The 22,284-nt window shown below is 36.1% G+C and overlaps 1 protein-coding gene across 2 annotated transcripts; it reads right to left on the bottom strand.

The window, feature by feature from the left end:
* Positions 1–5,336: 5,336 nt before the first annotated feature.
* Positions 5,337–21,549, bottom strand: LOC134147321 (transmembrane protein 180-like). Of its 2 annotated transcripts, none has more exons than XM_062588364.1 (7): positions 21,492–21,549; positions 19,178–19,359; positions 17,687–18,421; positions 14,625–14,779; positions 13,064–13,147; positions 11,923–12,066; positions 5,337–6,365 (listed from the first exon to the last, which is right to left on the bottom strand). In XM_062588364.1, the coding sequence occupies exons 2-7, from the start codon at positions 19,328–19,330 to the stop codon at positions 6,236–6,238; spliced, it is 1,401 nt and encodes a 466-aa protein (XP_062444348.1). In that variant the 5' UTR covers positions 19,331–19,359; positions 21,492–21,549; the 3' UTR covers positions 5,337–6,235. The 2 variants fall into 2 exon arrangements, with proteins under 2 accessions (XP_062444348.1, XP_062444347.1); XM_062588363.1 differs by lacking the exon at positions 21,492–21,549 and adding an exon at positions 21,336–21,373.
* Between the last annotated feature and the right edge of the window lie 735 nt (positions 21,550–22,284).

Here is a 22,284-nt window from a genome sequence, read left to right as displayed (position 1 = left end):
ATGAAATTTGGCTTCAAGTCCTCAGACACTGTGTTTTTTTCTTTTAAATAACTATTTTGCAATGGCTCGAAGTAAACTTGCTGCTAGTGTGGAATTCTAGCAATGTTTTGACCTAGAAAGGTCTCTCTGAATTTACAGCCTTGGTTCTATGGCAGGAGCACAGTCACCGTGTTCAGAGCAGATGGATCTGAGGTCAACTGTGTTCCCGTATTTATTCCCAAAGCACTGGGCTATGCACACAGAGCAAAGAAGTCAGTATGCAGGTAAGAAAAACTTGAGTCAGGCTCCTGCATGCTATTTCTGTGCATGGGAATGTGGAGGCACAGTGGAGACCGGCAGATGAAAATATGTTCTGAAGGCAGCTAATACCCCCAGAAAAAGGATAGCCTGGAACAGACAATGCTTATCAAAACGTCTTAATCTGGGAGAGGTCAAGCTGGATAAAAGGCTTCTGGCATTTAATACAGCAGCTTATGCTTTTACTAAGACTAAAGCCATAGTTTTTGTGGGTTTTGGTTAGGCGTTTTACCACTGTGCTCAGTTATGCTCTAACAAACACAGGTTATTCATGGTAGTAGCACAAACTGAGGAGTACCATATCCAACTGAAAGACGACCTAGACAAAGCCCATCTAGCTAATCAAATTCCAGCTGAGAATGGCATCAGGGCTATCGTCTCTAGTCTCTCAGATTTTTTTTTTCATAATGAACACAAGCAGTTGGCATCTTTCCTTTTGATCAGATCTGAAAGGCTGGAGTCTAGCCCCTTCATTTCCTGGTAAGGATGACACATAAGCAAACCACCACAAGATCCCGGCGTCTACCTTGAAAATCCTCTGATCAAGCACTAGTAAAATCCAAACTTGCTTAGCCTGAGATATCAAGAAAACCAGAGCAACAACAAAATACTGCCAGAGGATTTTTCTGTTCAGTTTATTTTCACTGATGTTCAGCCTCCTTGAGGAAAGTTTCTGACATGAGAGCTTTGGACAGTTTTCCAGACAAAGATTCATTTTTCTCCAATACCTAGATGAGCAAGATGCCTTTTCAGTCTACTACTTCTTATTTAGTTTGATATTAGGACTTTGCTTTCTATGTATGTTCTTGTTTGTAAAGACAGATTAGCTTATTTTCCCCCCCAGGAATAAAACAGCTTTAAAATCAAAATCCAAAATGACAAAGCTAAATTTGCTGCTTTTTAAACAGACATTTGCTCACAATGTGTAAACCACTAAATAAAATTGCTTCAAGTTAGTTGCATGTCATTCACAAGGAAATATAATTTCATCACAGGAAAAGTATGTATAATGAATTGCATGCTGAGTAAATTAATAAATATGCTAGTTTTCATCTCTGTATCGTTAGTATGCAACCTGGTTAAGTTTTAATGAGATGTTTCAAAGTTCCTACTCAGTATTATATTGGTCATTAATATTTTACTGTGATAGTAGTATACCAAGTGTATTTTTCTCTTGACAGGCTATAAAAAATGTACTATTCATGCACATTTAGGTAGTAATTTTGATGTACTGTCATTTGCACATATGCTGATGAAAATATAACCTGTATTGGTTGCTGGACAACCTCAGCAAACTATTCTTTGTATAAACGTACGCACACACCATTCAAAGCAATTAGCTCAGGGAAGGATCTGCAGGGAAACATCTCCTTTTTTCCTTGTTCCTCTATTTTTTAGATACTTATCCTTCATGTTGCAAGATTTCTGTAACTTATTTAATGCCAAGGGTCCAAAACATATCAGAAATTTTGAACACTTACCTATAACAGAGTGTTTTTAACAGGATTGCATTCATTTTATGGTGATCACAGGGAACCTTACCTTTGGGGCAGGACTCACATTTACAGCACTAGCTCCACAGCCTCATGTATTCTAGGACGTAAACCAGCAATTTTCCCAGTCAAGAAGAATGTTAAAGAAGGTTGGACTGGAGCTATCTAGAGTGAGCTGTTCAGCATAGCACTGGTAGCCAAGGCTTCCGAAGCCTTAGCCTGAGAGCTGCGAGCTTTCCCTCGGCGCTGAAGGGTTAGGCCGTTAGTACCCCCAGAACCGGCTTAAACCAGTTACAACCGCCAGCAGAAGCTAGAAAAGGAGCTGTCTGGAGACAATGAGGGGAGCCAATGAGGAACGAGAAGACCCCAGACCCTAATGTTATGATTGGTCGGAACCACCGGGGGGCGGGGCTTAGGCTGTAAGGATGTCATTGCCCAGGCATTTTCTTCTGGGGTCGCTGTGTGGAGGAGCTCGGCTTGGTCTGTAATTACTGCACATGGGCCATTAAACTGTATTTTACTTTAATTTGGCTCCAAACTCTGGAAGGAGTGAGAGCCTAGGGTTGGACTCTGTTAGGGTGGCCAGCGAGCTTTATTTTTGATAACACAAAGCAATAAAACAGTCTTTGCTTCTGTTACTTAAGTAGTAGTAAGAAAATAATTACCAGAAAGGGGGCTTTAAGATAAATAACCAACCTGATCTAAAATCCCGGCTCCCAAAGGTAACCTAGGAAGCCCAGTTTCTTCACACACCTCCCAGTGCCTGTGGGTTCACCCAGCTCCCTAAGACAACTCCTGACAACCGCCCTAGTCTATGTTCTACACTCCTTTATAAAATCTGCTGGATTTGTTCCGATCGCATGTATTACTGAGCTTTTTCCTGAGCTGGCGTAATGCTGTAGGAAGGAGCTCTTAAGTGTTTGTGGAGATGTGGCTTATCTTAATTGTTCCTTTCCCTTCCTGCTGGTCTTTCCTGACAGCCCCCATTAAGCTATACAACTATATTCAAATGTAAACATCCTACTAACCGTGTCAACATAGCATTATTCATGAATTACTGAGCAGTTCCAAAATCAGCACAGCAGGAGACTGGGAAGGTCATTTTGTACAGGACGAGAACAGACGGGACTGTAACCTCGACAAAATATAAATTAATTCTTTCCTACTTAAAATACATATTTTACTGACATTTATTCAATCTGTTTTCACTCCATCACTAGCCACATTATTATATTACTACTGTACGATTAGACTAGCATCCTTTAGTGTCTACTAGATAACATCCAATAGACACCTTTACCTATTGATTTTCAGTAAATAAATTTCAGTCAGTGTATTAAGATTTAAACTCCGAGAATTTGCACTGAAACTCTATGAACTTAATCATCAAGCTTCTCAATTCCATGAAGTTATCATAATGTTTCCTATTTTATATTATACACGTTTAAATCCTCTTTATCAATTATGAGGCTATTTTAGACACTCTTAAATTACCAAGATTAAGTTGTGGCATTTTTCCAGCAGGAAGACTTCAAGCTCAGATACTATTAGCTAATGGGGAGTGAAGGCAGTCAAACCAGCTGCTGCAAGACACTGCTTTCGCATTTGATCATCCTTTACTTGGTTCATGGCCAAATCAAACATACAGGTTTAGCAAAAACAATCATGTAGGTTTAACAAAGGATAACAAAGTTTAGTGGATGGCAGACATAGGGAGAGTAAGCAATGTCAGTCATACCCAACTGTCAATCTTCCATTGCTAATTCTTGTATTAAGACAACTGCCTGCATTTAACCAGTTTGCCAGCTCTATTTTGGTTTGACCCTTGCTGTGATGAAAGGTGCTTTCTTCCTGTTCTTACAGCAAGAGGAACAGGACAGACGGACAGATTAGTCTATTCTAGTAATTTGTAGATTTAATTACTATTTTACCTGTTAAATTATTTGTCTTGTATTTCTAGGATTTGTTTTCTCAACGAAGTTACTCTACGCAGTTAATCTCCCATTTTTAAGGCAGTCTCACTTATTTTGACTATTTACGTTTCCTATCTTAATTCTGAAGATGGAGCAGTTTAAAGAGGCTATTCAAGCTACGCCTTCAGTCTTGCCACTCCTTACTCCCTTTTTGAGCAAATAAAATGGTAGCTTTACCAAACATTTTGCAGAGGAATTGATTCTGACCATTTCAAAGAACTCGTGGTATGTTTTTGACTGTTAAAGACACTTACTAGTTTTCCTGTTGTATAGCACAGTACTTTCCCAGTTGAACACTGTATTCTAATAACTTTTTATTACAACAAATTAATAAACAGTCATCTAAGAAACACTGTATTTATGAAGCAGTAACATTTTCTCCCAGCAGAAAATACATATTTTGTAGAAAAAAGATAAACATACAAAAATTATGAAATATTATCAGAGAAACTAATAATTAAAAAAAATATATTGTAAATTATACTCCTCCTTCAAAGGAGTGGTCAGGGAGAACATAGTTTCTTATAATGGATCAAAGACTATGTTAACATAAATTCCTTCAGTCTCTTCTCTTACAGTAACCACCTTCAGAAAACAATAATGACAGGGATTCCTAGCTAACAATTCAATCATGCTGTTGGTTTTTAAAAATAGATTATCGCCATGAGGCAGAAAATTCAAATAGACAACACGGTGCATTTTTTTTTAAAATACAGAATGTTAACGTGTGGTTTATGTCTGTTCTAGTATTTTTATAAATATTTTTTTCATATGTAAATACATACGACACTTGCATGTATGCATAATGCTATTAGGATCTACAGTGCAAATCAACAATGGTATCTCTGGCAAATCAGAAATCATAAAAAAAAATGATAAATGCAACTTAAAACCTCACCACATTTCTAGCTTCTTACATTTTAACGTAAGTTTTCATATCATAAGATTCATTTGGATTTCTAAATAATGTTTAACAATGATATCCCACTTTTTCACTCAGATTTGAAAGCACTTTACACATTACAAAAAGCAGGGAAACAAAGCTGTTTCTACTCTGCGAATGGAAAAACTGAGGCACAAGCGAATAGCTATGTTTTCTAAGATTGACAGGTCAAATCTCAAACCTCGTAACTCAATTATGCCAGTGTCCACAAAATGCACAGCAAATTCTTACATTCCTTTCGCTTCCAAGTTACCTATCGTGTAAATCTAGAACCTCAGAAATGAGCTGGGTCCACACTAAAAGGCTAGATATATACAATGCATCTTCATGGACTTCAGAGTAACTGGCACTCGGTAAGAGACATGGTTCTAAAATTATGTTTCACCAGGCAAATCAAAGAAAAAATTACTGTGGTAGATACGTAGCGTGTCTGTCATTACACAATTTGAAAACCCCTGTTGCTCGAGACAGATTATCTAACACTGGATATATTAGAGAAAAAACAATCTATTAAAAAGAATACTGTAAACACGCTAAGGTATCTTATCATTACAGCACGTGTGAAATAAAGAGGAGAGTCCATGTTTCTAAAATGATGTCAAAACAAATTTTTTAATAAAAATCACAAGATCTATGTAAAAGATAAAGACTGAAAAAATGTTGGTAAGGATAAATCAGAAATTAACTGTCATCACATCAAGTGAGTCTGTCAATCCAACATTACTATCCAGAGTTTGATTCAGTATGTGTGCGCTTAGATTTGTCCTGCTAACTGAACACTACTACAGCCGTCTGCTAATAGTTTTCTTACCACAATGACATCTTGTATAACATATTGCAGTTGCAAAAGAAGTTTGGAGCTTTTTCCATAATCAACAACAATTTATTGAATAACATTTTGATCTTTTTCTTATCTAGTCTTATACTGACTTTTACAAGGCAATTAATTATTCTTGGCTCTTCCTGCAGTAGCTGACAGATTTGTCATGAGATTTGGCCAGTTAGATACCAACTAAATTTGTCTGTCTCTCTGCCTTCCCTCAGGGATATCCATCCAGGCTTTTCCTGGCAAACTTCAGATATGTGTCATTCTATCAGATACAGCAGAATTAATCCACCATCTTTCAGTAAGTTTAAGAAAATGCAGCTTCCTTGAGTTCCAGATGTTGGGCTGAGATTTCTTTACCTGATCTGTCATATCCTTTCTTTAAAGAGTTAACAGTGACCATTACATACCAGAAATGACTTTGTTTAGTAATTAGGAAAATAAGCATATCTTCCCTGTCTTCCACACGTGTCACATTCAAACGATAACTCAGCTAGGAAAAACTCTGTACGATTTGGAATATTAAGGCTGAATGTGATCTGTGTTACATTCTACGTACACTGAAGAATCCAACTTTATTGAAATGGCTCAAACTGTGTTTAATCTAATAGTCCATTAAATGCAATTTTGCTTTTTCACATTTAAAATGTACTGCATCTCTTGTGTACAATTCAGCAAAAGATTTACAGACTAACTTAAATATTTAGCATACTGTTGTTAAATGACTATTCTGGATTGAAAAACGAGTCCACGTCAGGATCTGTATGACTGCAATGCAAAGTGGAACCAGACAGATCAAATAGAACATGGCATCATGAAGACCTAAAAAGAGACTGGTGAAGAAGACGAAAAGACACCTTTCAAGATGAAGAAGATAAGGAATTGACTTTTAAAGTTAATTCATGGCAAAATTAGAAAAAAGAAACTGTATATAATCATTTTTAACTAAATATTTCAGACATCAAATATACTTCAATTACATTTTTCAGATACATACTCTATGCTGCTTTTTCCTTTAATAACAGTTAACAGGAAATGAGGTAAGTAACACACAAAAGGTTAATTTTAAGATACCATAGGCAAACTAAGAAATCTTGTTCTCTGCTTAGGACACACCTCTATTATGTAATATAGAAATGACTTTAAAGCAATATAATCCAATTATAGAGCAGGACATTTAAAAATGTTTAGTAAGACTGAAAAATTTGGAAGAGAAAGAAAAGCAGAAAACAGAGGCAAACATCATAATATGAAACTGTTTTTATTTAACTATACTACTGCTATTGAACATTTGTTAATGAGCTGTCCACGTAGTATGTTGTTGTAGTTGCTAAGTGCTATGTAGAAGTCATGATTAATGCACGAAACTCAGTTATGATGTAATGGGCTTTTAAAAATATTAAGACTAATTTCATTTATTGATTTCAAATAAATGATTACAAGAAAATTTAAACCCTAAAAATAATACATGTAAAATTAATACTGAGATTCTGTTTTATTCTCATGGATGCATGGTATTTCCTGGTCTGAATCTCCTCTAAGGAATAACAGATAAAGAGCACATCAACAGCTATGAATCAAGGAGGAGAATATATGAGTAAAATAAATCCTCTTTTATGAACAGTGGTTTTTGACAGCTCAAAGCATACGTTTAGGCATTTAGCTATTAGCTGGAATCATCATCTGCTGGTATTCTGTTAATTATTGGATTGTAATTACTTAAATATCAAGAAAGTGAACTCAAGCTGAGAAAGAGCCTCTAAATGAACCTTCTCTCCAAGAAACAGTTTAAGTTACTTTATATTTTTTCTTGGCATTCAGAAATGAGATGGGAAACTCACAGAACAGCTATGGACATGATCCAAAAAACTGAAGTCAGTGCAAATAACTTACTAACTTGAGCAGGCTTTTGAATAAAATATAAGGGTTACTGTGAATCATAAAAGACTTAATCCATGTCTCGCTGCATATAGCACAAAATCTCTCTCAACCTCCAGCATAAATCAGATTTATTTCTTAGTACATATAAACATTCACATAATGATCAGCATTCATTTTACATCACGTACTTGCTAATGCTAAGTAAGGAAACAAAACCCCACAAGTTTACAATCGAGTGACTTAATAGCTTGGGCAATTGGATTTAAGAATGGAACTGTTCACTACCAGGGCACTGGTCCAGAGCCAATGTTTATTGGCAGCAACAATTTATCATTTGGAGGTGTTTACTGGCCTGCATTCAATTGTATTTTCAGTCTATCTCCAAGTAAACAAGGGCTCATGTGATGCACACCACCATCACAACCACCACTAGTTAACTGTATGAGCAGGGTCAGCAGGAAGGCCATTGATAAATTACTTACTTACCTGAAGATGAGAGCAAGACAAAGGCAGAGTTAAGAGGATGCTGGGGCTTGCATTTTGCCTGTTCTGACTGCAGTTTTTCAGTACTAAAATTCTTAAATGTTTAATCAAAAAAAGAACAAATGTCTGCCAAATCACTGAGTTACACTAGTGCAACCCTGATTTCTTTTTAGTGGAACAACAATGGTTTAAGAAAATATGCCTATTGATGATATTATTTATAAAAAATAGCTATAGTATACAGTACAGTGAATGGGAAAATGTATCATTAAGGGATTAGGATAAATCTCAGACTTCATCATAACAATGAGCTGAACCAGTAACTTCTGATACTTCCACATATACAGTTTTTTCTTTGCATATGCAGGAATAAAAATACAAATATCATTAACTGTTGCTTGATGCATTTTAGAAAAAATGCCCTAATAGCAGTCCGAATAGAATGTGATGTAGTCCTGGTATTCAACACGAATGCATCAACAGTTCAGAGTGCCTCTAATAAGTAAAGAAGAATTATTGTGACATAACTCAATTCTGAACAATGAATTTTAAAAGCCCATTTTTGGAGAACTGTAGTTACAGCAGCTCTCCAGAAGAGGGAGATTTTAAACTATGTATATTTTTCATGGGGGCAAAAAAAAAAGATCTAGCATATGGGACAGGTAAGGTTTTACTTGTGATGATGCACCAAAAGAAGAAAAACAGACCAAGATCACTCTACCCTGCAAGCTATTGCTCATATTTTAAGCATATCACAATAATAATAATAAAAAATCCTACTTAAGCTACCTTCCTCTATGAAATGCTTAACTGCTGTGCAGTTACTACATTCCCTAAGAATGTAACGCATAATGCATATGGCATCATGTATAATGTATGGACCAACTTCTTACATGATAAAGGTTACATCAAAAACCCAGAAAACTTCTGGAAGAGAGATACACTGTTGACAGAAGAGAAGTTCCACTTCAGAGTTACGATACCTGAGGCAAAACTGAGGGATATTTGGATGGATCGATCCTAAAGAAGAAGAAATCACTGATGGCTTAAGAAAATACTAATACTTAGGCAGAAGTAAATACTGCTACTGCTAAGTAAGATGCTGGTGATGCTAATGGTCAGTTCAAAGGTTTCAATACAGAGAAAGGTAAGGACAGTTAAGAGGTCTTTGGAATGCCTGGCCTAATACAGTGCAAGGGCTGTTGTTCAGTGATAAGCATTTTTCCCATTTCTGATGAATCTTAACTATATGCCTGGAGTAGTTATGATACCTCACAGCTGAAACACAAGAAGGTGACTAAAGTTTCTTCTCTACATCTTCATACTCTGCGTGAAACCTCAATGCTGGTTTAACAGCTTGGCTGCCTTGCAGAATACATCTTACACAGAAGCCACCAAGGGGATGATGAACTATTGTCTTGAATGATCTTCTGGGATAAGAATTTGACTCAGAGCATGCCAGTTGCCCTAATAAGTTATTCCAGAATGCGATCATTTTTGAGGCGGAGAATATAGGTGTGCTTATTGCTCAACAGCATGATGGCATCAAAAGACAAGCAAAACTTAAACTGGCAACTTACAGTTTTGCACTCTAATGAAACACTAATGCTATGTCCTGATCATGGAGATTGTGAAAGACTCTTAATATTACATAACTGAAGAACCAAAATGTCATTAACTGGAACGAGGAGAAGGTGTAGGAAAGAAACTAATGCAACTGTATATAGGAAGTAACTGCTCATCTATTGATAATTGTAACATACCAGTATTTCCACTGTAATTAAGTACAGCTTTGTTGCTATAGCTTAACTTTAAGTTCAAGCAAAAATAAGTAATTGAGAATTCAGCAAATAGTTTTTGGTTTTGGACTGCATCTTTCTTCTCTCAATAAACAGCACTGGTTAGAACACATTCATTCATGGCCCAAACATGTTGTTAATGCAGAATAAAGGCTTCTTTGTGCTATCTCTGCAATTCACTACCACCACACCTAATAAAAGTAAATGTTTTCTAGAGCACTTTAATAGATATTGCCAGCTTTAGAGAGAGGAAGGATACAGCTGAGATTGTATTGGCATCAATCATAACACTTCATTATGTACTATTCATATGTATACAGTCTTTCCTTCTGAAAAGTATATTTTAAGTGATCTCCTGCATCCCGTTTGTATTTATCCCCAGAGAACTGCTCTGTCCTGAGACAAATGTACTTTAGCAGTCTGCCTATGGCTGAAATCTGAGATCAAGTGATAGGGTTTAAATATGTATCAGTAATTTTAGCTCAGTCAATGGTCAAAGTGCATTACCATGGGCAAACTGACTCCCTAGAAACAATCTTATGTAACCTGGTCTGTATGGACATACACACTGTAGTCCACTTAGTAAATAAGCACTGGATAAGTAAGCATATATTGACCAATCCAGAAAATTACATTTTTAATACAGCATTTTTCATATTTCTTCTCTAGAGAGGCTGCAGTATTTATGAACAAGTTGGAACAAATGTCAAATGACTAAGAACAGCCTTGAACAGTGCAATTTGGTGTTGAAGGCTAGTGAGTAATGCACACAAACATATACAGAAAACATAGGCTGACTCTTCACATTTAAAAAATTATTTTTGAAGGAATGGGCAAGAGATAGGCTGTTCTTCAGGTGCTCTTTGATTAACTGATCTCATTTGTGTCCCGTTAGTGCTGTTCCTTACTGTAGTGGAATAAATCAAATTTCAGCACAACACAAGTGGAAACATAGCTTTTAGAGACTGAGAATTCAAAGCATTTCAACTGTACATACAAGAAATGTATTGTTGCTATAGTTCTATTGGGAAAAAAAAAAAAACTACTTGAACTACTGTCAAAGGGATAGGAACTGCAGTTTTCCCACTTCTATTTTTTTCTGAAATACCAAGATAAATATATTCAGTCCTCTCACATCCAGGATCTAGTTCAACCTACCACTCTTTTGCAAAAATTGGTCATCTTATTTGACATTATAATGAGGTTCATACGCTCTTCAAATCTTCTCATTGGCTGGCTATCCATAAAATGCATTAAAATCAAGTCAACTGTTCTCACAAATAGCCTGAATCTGAAGCTTTCCTTGCTTATGTCAGGATGATTTTCTGAAGAACAGCTCTTGTCCTTCTATATCTGCCCCCTTTTAAAAAAAAAAAAAAAGAAAAAAAAAAGAAAAAAGAAAATTCCTCATATATGAAATATTCCCCTGGCCATAGTGGGGAAGTACTCCAAGAAGGTTTACATACTTTCTCCTCCAAATTTAGGAAAACTGTGTAGTTCTCAGGATATCCATGTTATTCTCTCAAGCAAAGCCTACTCAGACTAATTCTTGCCTTTTACTCCTGACTCCAGTTAATACTTACATTGTCACTTCCTCCTGTTGGTCTTAGATAAACAGCCTATGATCTTTTAGGTGTACTAACTCCATATTCGACTGTTTTTATAAAAGCCCATGTATTTCCAGTATGCCAAGTAGCAACAGTAGCTTTTACACTGTGTATAAAGTTCCCCTGGGACTGCAATGAAATCATTATAATGGTAAACAATACTGAAGTCAAAATGACTACTGGAGGCAAATTCGCTCTGTCCAGTGATTACACTGTTTTCTCTCAAAAAAAAAGTTATCTTGTATGAGGTCCTTTTGTATTACATATTTATAGGAAGCAAGTTTGAGGTAAACTAAACACAGGAGCCAGGACAACTGTCTTCATAAGAAGTGCTAGCAGATCATAAATTTTTTTTACTTTGCGCAGTACAACAGCAGATGGTAAACTACTGAACTGCATTCTTTTTTTTCGTCAAGACTAGGCAGATATCCTCATATATTTTAATAAATTATTTAGTCTTTAAAAAATTATAGAAAATATTTCTAAACAGACAATAGAACAAGTGGAAGATTTTTTGAAGTACTGTTGATGCAAACTAACTGCAGATTACTTTGCTTTTTAAAATTACAAGATTATTTCACTTGAATTTCTATGATTTAAAGTATCCCTTTTAAACTTACCTTGGATCAGGCTGAGCAATTTCATTGTTGAGATTCTCGTATCCAAATTGGTTCAGTATTGTAACCACAAGCATTGGAGCCAAAGACTGAGCAGGCTTGGTAAACAAAGCATTGGTACCAAAAACCATAGAGGAAAGCGGTGATCTGAAATATTTAGGGGGAAAAAAAAGGAAGCCAAATGTACAACACTAACTTACTAGCATACATAATCAATTATAATAGTGATTCTTTAAAATTCTATTAATATGCAAATGCTAGTCATCATGATTACTTAGCTTTATATTTAACATACTATAGCAAACAGAGCAGCTATCATGCTGAAATTTCATTTTCTTTGGAGATGAAAGGTAATAAACTTCTGGGTATATAGAGTTTAGCCCCAATTCTGAAATGACTCACACTAGTCACAAAGTAATCACTGAAGCTAAGCCAGCCTGAACAGAGCATGGAAAAATAATCACAATTTAAGACTTCACATGCATTAGGCATGAAAAGGAGGCAATTCTTTTTTCCTCCATGAAAACAGAAGTTCTCACATTTAAGTCCTTTAATACAGTGACCAAGATTGAATGTACACTAATATAAACACTGATGGAAGTGACAGGAAGTTTTCTGCACTTTGATAAAAATCCAAAAGATGTGCAAGTTGTAATATGCCACATCACAGCAGGTTTCAGCGATTTTTCTTTCAAAGAGACAACAGCAACAAGTTAGACTTTGAAGTTTGTGCCGTAAGTAGCAGAGGTAAAACTTTCAAAATGCCTTTTCCATGTTAGAAAGACTTTATCCAGAAAATTCCGTAAGTAACATTAGATGTATACGCTTACAGAAGAAGTCTACTCAAGGTAACAAGAATAAGCACATAAAAATAGCAGGACTGGGCCTGTGTTACTGTAGTGTAATTTAAACTAGAAATGACCTAATGAGCTGTTCAAATTACTCTGCTGAAGTAACTGAGGGAATTATACACAAGTTCTTATCTTTACTTACGCCAACTTGCTCTTCCAAAAAGTACTTGTGTGTTGAGGGCTCAAGATGTCTAACATTTGCTGTCTTTACTTTGACACAATTTAACTTACTAAAAGAGCAACATGGCAATTATACAGAGTATTTAAAGAAAAACAGTTAAGACTGAACCTACCTCCGCTTGTGTTTTTCTAAATCTTCATCAACAATATCCGCCAAGGGGAGATTGAACAAACTAAATGAGGCTTGTAAAATTACCCTAAAGAAAGACAAAACATTTAAGATTTTCGTAGCTCTTTTACATACTTTTATAATAACAAATGTTAACTGATGCTTAACCTGACATTCTAACACCACCCACGCTGACATCTCTGCAAACAAACAAAGCTGAAATGTTCACTAAAATATGGCGATATAGCTGGTTAAATACCAGTTCTGAAAGCATTATTAGCTCTGTTGTTATAATTAAAAATCAGAAATCTATATGGAAGCCTATTTTTTTTCTTTTCTCCCCTGAAAAGCCAAAATTACTTTAGTTTGACACTGGTGTAAAAGGTTATAAATACTTGTTTGTGATTATGAGGACTAAGTTTTTAAATTACATGAAACTTTAGAAGAAAGAACAACTGAAAATTTCTTCTAGAAATCTGAAAAAGAACAAAAAGCACTGAAAAGACTGTATCAAAGACAAATTTCAAAGATTAGAATAGTAAAAATTTTATATACATTTCTACACGTATTTACATTATATATGCATTTAAGCAGACACACACACAGAGCTAACTCTCAACAAACTACAAAATGAAACCATAAATTCAATTATTCGGATTTCACAAGATCTGTGTATCTTGTTAAATGTTGATATGATTAAGTCCCACTTACAAAAGGCTTTGAACAGTTAGTACCTTAAACATACAGTTTTTAAGTACCTTGGAAGATTTTCCTGAGGAAATCCATATATATCTTCATTATTTAAAATATGTAGGTAATGAAATTCAATTTACTGGTTCACACAGTTCAGTGTTACAGTAGCCCGTGACTGAAATACTGAAAATAAGAAGGAAAAGGAAACAAAAAGAAAAAAGGAGGATAGAAAAAAACGTGTAGAAAGAAAGCCGTGAAATTGGAAAGGAAGAGAGAAAACGAACTGCTGTAACAATGTTCTGGCTTTCATTTTTAAATAAGTTTTTTCATATGTCAAAACGTACATCTATGCAACTATTACTTCTGGGCATCATACTTCACTAATACCAGCAAAAACAGTGACTTCGAGTATTGGTTAGCTAATGGATACCTGATTTACAGCATCTGTTTTGCACTGCAATATTCAGGTGTTCATGCAATACTGAATGAGGTCTGAGCTTTCATAGGAAACAGTCTCCAAAGAGTTCCTCTACTGAGACTGTCTGTGTCTATGTGGATGAAATGAGATTCTGCTTCACTAGAATCAGAATCTGTCCCATGTTAAAGCAGGTAAGAGGCTAGAGGCATGTGGCTGCAAACCTTAACTACTATAGTTATTCCACTGTTATTTTAGTTTTTTTAAGCAGAAATTAAAAGCTGAAGTAGAGTAAAATGAAATCTGTAAAAGTTGTAACACCAGTTACAACTTTTCCAACAGGTAAAGCAGAATGGAAAGGAAACAGTAAACAGAGTGGCAAAATCTTCCAGCTATTAAAAGAAAGTGTTAAAATTATTTAAGCTTGATCTGTGAATAAGAAAATATATTTACTTACATGTTTGTTGTGAGATAAAATGCCAAGAGATAATAGTGTTCTGGCCCTAGAAAAAACATGACAGCAGCAGCTATTCCTTCAAAGTAAAAGGAAAACAGGATGATTCTGTAATAACCAAACTTCTTCAATGAAGCATGACTGAGAAGAACAAGGCACTGAAAAGATAATATATACATATATATGAGGAAAAGATAGATTACAGTATTTCAGCATTAGGAGAGCTATAAAGCACAGACCAAACACAAGATACTATGAACTTAAAGTACAATCCAAATAAAAAAATACGAACCGAACAAAGAGAACTGCTTATTGCATCATCCTATGCTACCTTTACAAGGTAAGGTGGTCTACCTTTACTCAAAATTAACTAGCTGAGCACTACTATATTGTGAGGAAAATATTTCCCATATTTCCTGTTTTTTAATGCCTATGATCTGTACATCTGATTTTCCTTAAATAATTAACTTTGTGTTAACTGTAAACCAAACATCTTGCTGTTTGAAGTTTAACTGCTGATCAAAAATATTTTTTTGAGAATCAAATTTTCATTACTATTACTGTTTTCACTGACATTTATAGATACTCAGCATGACCCTTTAGTTGATAAAGTAAGCTCATGAAGACAGTTGATCTAAGCGAGTTATTGACTTTACAGTTAAGTAGAGAAAGATAGATGCCAGTGGACAATCTATGTAGCTGCATTTTAATTCTGCCATTCTTAGAAAGCAATAATCCATGCTAGAAGCTGGCGAAAAGCAAATTCACAAAATTGTTAGTAAGTGCTGATTACAATATTAACAAAGAGTAAGCTCTTCTATATCCTTTCTTACTTTCCATTTTAAATTTGACATTTTGTAATGCCTGATGCTTTTCTCATTACTATGTAAGCCTGTATCACTATCTTTATGTATGGGGTCCTCATCACCATCACCTAGGATAGATTCTTAAGCCCTGCAGAAAGGGACATTTATTCCTTCCTTCTGTGCTACAAAGATGGACAGCTTAATAGTAAAGTAATATTTAAGAACAAGAAGGAATTCTCCTTGTACATTTGTTTCAATATTTAAACACTTTAACACAAAGAGTAAGACAAGGACATTATTGTCAGACAGAAATGATTGTGGCAAATACTATTTTGAAGAAGCTCAAGTTTTCTACTTAAACTAATGAACAAGTAGTATAAAGACCAGGTAAAACAAATCTGAAAAGTTGCTATAATAAGGTGATCTGATTGAAGGAAACTAAACACATTTCCAAGCTTCTTTCAGGCATTTTGCAGACACACATTTATATTAGAAATGGTAAGACATTATGTAATGCATGTCATTGTAAAAACCATGACCTTATCTCTCTATAATTGTGAAATAATCCTGTGTCAGGAGGTACTTATGATTTAGAAAATTCCTGATAATCTGCATATTTCTAAAAAAAATGCTATCTTAATGATGTTTTACATTTAAATATGCTTGCATTTGTTTCAGCAAAATTTCCCTGGTAGGCAGGTTTTATTCTTGGCATCCACTGCAAGAAGGAACCCATGAGAGAAGCCGTATTCTAGGTTAGTACAGGCCACTGAAGCACATTCATAAGGGACTTTATATGAGTTGGGTGCTTTTCCAGTAAGTGAAATTCAGGACATTGCCAGCAGATAATTCTCTTGTTATATCTTGAGCTCAGAAGGACAAAATCTGAGAAAAAAAATAAGGTCACAGCAAACTCTCCACGGTTCAGCAACCTTCTAGACAAAGAGTCTTCTAGGGAGCAGAGAGAAACGCTTTTTCTGAAAGACTGTTCGTTTTACGCTATCACACTGATTTTATCAACAGTAGTGCCTAATACATATCAAGTGTAGAATTACTGAAGCTGTCTTAATTCTGTAATTTCCGCAGTTTCTGATGTACTTCCAAAGAAGTTCCTCACCTAACTATTAAATAGGCTTTTTCTCTAACTCAAATAAAGCTGTGTAAGGGTAAAAGTTGAAAGGATAGATATTTAAGAGCTATGGAAGAAAGTATTTTTAGGAGAGAAAAGTAATTTTTTTCTGTTTTATATATGCAAAACGCCAAACTGTTATTGAAATTCTCAGTTGTGTATTCTAGTTGCATTTTCATATATTTCCGTCTAGATTTTATTTATTGAAAAAACATTACAGCTTAAAGAACATAGAACATGATTTTCAGAAATTCTGAGTACCATCAGTGATGAAACCCAGGGTACTCAGTTTTTGGGAAATCCAACAAGTAGTGGACATAGCTGAGTTTTTAAAGATCGAATGTAAGAAGTCAGAAGGGAGTTAGAATGAGAATTTGCTTACTTAGTGCAAGTAAGTACATTTATATTCTGTGGGACACGTTACTGGTGCTTTTATTGCTCTCACAAATTACTAGTTTGGGTTCTCTCTCTTTTCCAGCTCACTGCTCCTCCCCCCATCTCTGATCGGGCTCCTGAAATTGCATTTTTCACCATTCCCTTTAAATGTAGCTGATCATGAAAGCAGACAACAAAATAAGTCTTAAGGTATCATTTGCCAAAAGCAGCTATTTACAATTTCTTCAGCCCCCTGACTGCAATATCATCTATTTGAAGACTGCTTTTAACATGTAATAATTTTTTCAGGGTTTTGTGTAGTTTATCTGTGAAATTTCTGGAAGAGATTATTTTTTCATGTAAGACAAAATACAAGGAGAAAATCAGAATTCTACAGATTTTGCTTTTAGGAACTTCTATCCTGACCATATTTCCCATACTTAACTATTATAAACCCTGTAATAACAAAACATTCACACTCTGCACACTCATATTTCAAATTCTTGTACACTTGACCAGTTTGTCTGCTTGTCCTCTCTCACTACCCTACTCTTATATTTGTTTAGCCTGTACACACAGGTACTTTGCTCTTTTAGAGCTTTGGTGAACTACCTTTGCTTCTCAGTATGGCTGACCGCTTATGCCAGGTAAAGCATTTGTTCAGTGAAACAGTATAAATGGATACCTTGAGAACTAATAAAACACTGTATTTTCATCTTTTGAAACAAACAAACAAAAAAAGCATTACTGCTTACCTGAGGACAAATAAAGCTGGCTCCATACATGATACTTCTTATTGAGGAAGAAAGGACATCCTTAGGAATGAGATTATCCGCAAAGATCATCATGAAATTGTTGCAAAAGGCTAGGTGGAAAACTTGGAAGAAATTCATAGTTACAAAAAATAAAAAGTTCTTCTCTACCATAATCTGCTTGGTTAGAGAAATTACGGACGACCAAGAGAGAGCTCCATCACCATTTGCCAGATTAGCACTCTCCGCAGGAATTTCTCTCTGTTCATACTGACTTGTACTGTATTTGCCTGTGTAACACATACAAACTGTTGCTAATGCTGCAACCAAAACAGTAAAAGCCTGAAAATAGGCAAAATTCTCCATATTATCTGATATCAGACCACAGAAGAGAATGCTTGTTGATCCTATTAATGTTGCTACTTGGTTATATTTAATAAGCTGAAGCCTATTTTCATGTCTTGTGGAAATTTCTGCAAAAAGCGCACATTGCGCTAGAAGCACAAATGTAAGCAAGCCATCAAAAGCACATAAAGCAACAATAAGGTGAAGACCACTCAGCCAGTCGCCTTCCTCATAATGTTTCCAAGGAAACCATGGAAGCAAAAAGGCTAATGCATACAAGGGAGCTCCATACAAAATTGAAAACTGACGTCTTGAGCAGCATGCAAATTTGGAGTTATCTTGAATATACCCAAAAAGAGGATCATTAATGGCATTCCATATCATAAATACCACCTGTGACAGACAAGCACAAAAAAACCAAAAAAATCATATAATTAGTGTCATTTTTCAAACACATAGAAGCAAATACACAAGTAATAAACTGTATTTATTTAAAATACATCTCTATTCAAAGAATAAAAAGAAATAGAAGCTTGCCAGGTCAAAACAGACTCTCATGAACAAATTTTTAAAGGTATTTACATGTTGATAGTATATGAGTAGATTTGAAAAAAATACTGAGTAAGTAGAAAGGTGCCCAGTTTTACTTGAAGTAAATCTCTCTCTAAGACCTCATTCCTTCAAACACTTATGTATCTGGGCTTTCATCTCACAAACTCTTACAGCAAGTAATTCAAAGCACGAGTTGGGCCATTACATTCAGGAGATTATTTATGTGCTCAAGAGTTGTTCACATGGATAGTGACTTGCAGAATAAAGGCAGTACTTAAACAGTCCATAGGAAAGCATTAAAGTCAAACATATCCATGAAGCTGAGATGCAAGATCAGTTTAGTACATTACTTCAAGCTATGAAAGGTAAAAATCTTTCTGGCCATTCAAGTCCACAGATATTTTTAATCTAAAGATTGTAAAGAATGCACATTAAGTGTGCCTTCAATTGCTTAAAGATTTACTAAATTTAATATGGAACTTTTGTATAACTATTTGCAATGAATTCAAAGTGAATTCATAAATAAAAAATAACTTTGTTATGATAATACAGACACATAGCACAACACAGAAATCAAAATATTCTGCTGTACAGTACCTGTGCTTGATGAAACGCTACTTCTGAAATTTTGTATTGGTTTAGGAAAAGCTTAACATAGTAGAAATTGAAGATACTGTTCATCATTCCAGCACCTAATGTAGTCATGGAATAAGCCAGTGCATTAGGATGAATTCCCCAAACAAACTTCATCTTCCAAATTGTCAAAGTCTCTTCTTCTTCTAATTACAAAAAAAGAATTAAAATAGTTGGTAGAATAATTTTCCAAAGGAAAAAGACACATGAGATTTGCTTGTTTCAGAGAAGCAGAACTGGGTTCTTGGATGAGAATTTTCCCATCCTTTTTTTTTTTAAATGAGCAACATATTTTATTGAGTTATGAGACAGAGCACAAAACTGAATAGGTGTAAAATATTAAGAAAGCAGTCACATTTCTAAATATAATCAGTACTTAAAAAACAGAACATGTAGACAAAAATTCAAAAGTGCATAAAGCAACTGGTTCAAAGACTTAATACAAAAGTCTGCTACTGCAAGCACTCATCTTGGTGTACAGTTCAAAGCAACCGCATGCATTTTAGATCCTTCTTGCTAGCTACACAGTTTAAAATTACGAAGAAATGCGTAACAATAAAGTGATGCAATTCCTATGCCTGTGTATGCCATTGTTATGAATGTCAAATGCAGCATGAACTTAGATGAGTATTTCTTTTAAAATATTAAAGCTTTGTCTTCGTATTTCTTAATATTACTAGTTAACGAAAACAAGCCTAAGTCACGGAAGCAAGACTTTCAACTAATAAACTCATGAAACCTTGAACAATCAAAACACCTTTTAATAAACATTTTCATACTAGAAGGGAACTCATGTCAATAAAATCTAGACAGTAACTCATATAGAGTAACATGGGATTTGGAGTATATCCAAATAATGGGTTCAGCCCAAGGAGATATAGTTCTTTAATGTATCAAATAGATCTTCAGCTAACCATTTTTTAAGATGCTGTCTTTTTCCACATATCCAGCATTTAACTGAGGTATGTTGGTATAAATCAGCCAATGAAAAAAGCTAGCTCTGGAGAAACTCTGACTTTTAAAGTAGAGCAATGAGTAGTTTTATGCTTCTTGACCAGATTTGATTTTTTAATCCCAATATGAGAATACTTCTCCTAGACATGGTTTTTAACTGAAGCTTTATTCACCTGTGCATCTGTTTAAAAGAAACTGTCTGCCATTAATTTGGATTTTACTTCATGTTCAAATTTCAACCTGAATTAAGGACACTAACTCTGAACTCTGCAGCCCATGTCCTGTCAATGGTCCACACTTCACTCTTGTGCATTATATTAACATTTTTCTCCTAAAAGCTATTTTTCAAATACTCATCAAAACAGTTTGCATATTTGCTTGTTCAGCTTGATAAACCAATCTATCAGCAGCTCCTTGGAGGCCTCATAAAATGATCATGAAAGAAAGAGGAAAGGAAAAGCAAGGCTATTTCCAACTTTCCTGCTGCCTGTGGTTCACAGTGTGGCTGAAGACAGGCTGCTGTGAGGAAGATGGTAAATTCTTAATTACCTGATGAGGGCCAAAGGCAGGGCAACAAACAAAGTGGGGACAGGAACTGTCTATTCTGGCTATGGTAGAACATGGAACAGCAGTTTTTCTATTCCTCCCAACACAGATAGTGAGGGAGGAAGAGCAGTAAAGCAAGAGTGCATTTTGTACCTATACTCAAGATGCTCAAATATGAAACAAGAAGTTAAGGGGAAATAACTTCTCTTTACAGGTAAAGTGGGGGGGGGGGGAGAAATCAAGCTGACAAACAAATTCAACAACTTAAGAGCTTTTTTTGGTAAGAGTATGACTGAATTTGTAGATACTTGAGGATAACAGATATGTACGTTTGCAGTTATTTTTTCCACAGAGCTATAGCAACACTTCCATTTCCAGGTGACGAAATTCTGCATTTTCATAACAAATTCTGTTTCAGAAACTATTACTGAGAAACCTAAAATGAAGAATAAGGTTATTGAAATGATTCTCATTTTAGAATTTATTTTTAGAAGTATAATATTATAAATTGTGAAAGTTATTATGGAAGCATGTTACTGACAAACATCATTTTAAAGTGAGGTGTGCATTCAAGCTTTCACAACTACACTTAATATAGTATTTAAATAACAGATTTATGTACCAAGGACACTTCGCCAAGGGCGCTCGGAGAAGCAGACATTTTGTACATATTTCCCTCTGTAAGACAGCACAGGTTTCCAAATGGGGAACTGCAGGTTCTTGTCTTCCCCCCAATTTCATGGGTGCCAAGAAGAAACGTGCTTTGCGCTAGCTTTACCTGCAAACTAGCACTGCAAGTTCTTCATTCTTCTAATCGCATTTGACTCGATTCCTTCCTACACAGATAAAGTCTCCTCAGCTTCAGCAGATTTGAAAGTAGTATTTCTTCTTACAAGCAGGCCTCTAGTGCCATGACTAATTATAACGCACAGGATCTGACACAACTGTTTACACTAATTGGTACATCTGGTCCTGTACTTTGTTTATGAAACCGGGGCGATTAGAAGCTGAGGTGCCACGCTTCCTCTCCCCAAAGAGACGCTCTTTAATCGTACAGCAATGAAACCACGCACCAGCGTCCCTTTCCCCTTCACAGTCAGCCTACACACAGAATACGTTAAAGCGTTGACATTTTGTGACTCAGAGTAGACAAACCAATTTCGGCTTCTCTCTAAAAACCCCGCAAATGCAGCTCTTTCCTCTGGGCGGTTCCCCCAGACGCGGCTCCCGCCTCCCTGCCAAGGAAGAGGGCGGCGAGCGCCGCGCCCCGGCGGCTCAGCGGCCGCCACGGCCCCTGCGCACCTGCCCGCGCTGCCGCCGCCAGGCCGCCCCCGGGACGCGGCTGGAGGAGCCGTGGCGGGCGCCGGGCCCCCGCGCTCCGGCGCTTCCCTCGGCGCCTCCCCTACGCTCGGCCCCTCCCGGCCGTGCCGGCCCCCACCGTTAACCCCTCCGCGCCGCCGCCCCTCACACGCACTAACCGACCTCCGCCAGCGGGAGGCTGCATAGCGAGCTCCAGGGGCGGGGCGCCATTAGCTTAAGCCCACCCTCTCCTCAGTCTCATTGGCGGCTCA

Source organism: Rhea pennata, chromosome 15 (genome assembly GCF_028389875.1).
Source record: "Rhea pennata isolate bPtePen1 chromosome 15, bPtePen1.pri, whole genome shotgun sequence".
Lineage (NCBI taxonomy): Eukaryota > Metazoa > Chordata > Aves > Rheiformes > Rheidae > Rhea > Rhea pennata.
Note: the sequence above shows the minus strand (reverse complement) of the source record. Positions and strands in the feature narration are given on the sequence as shown.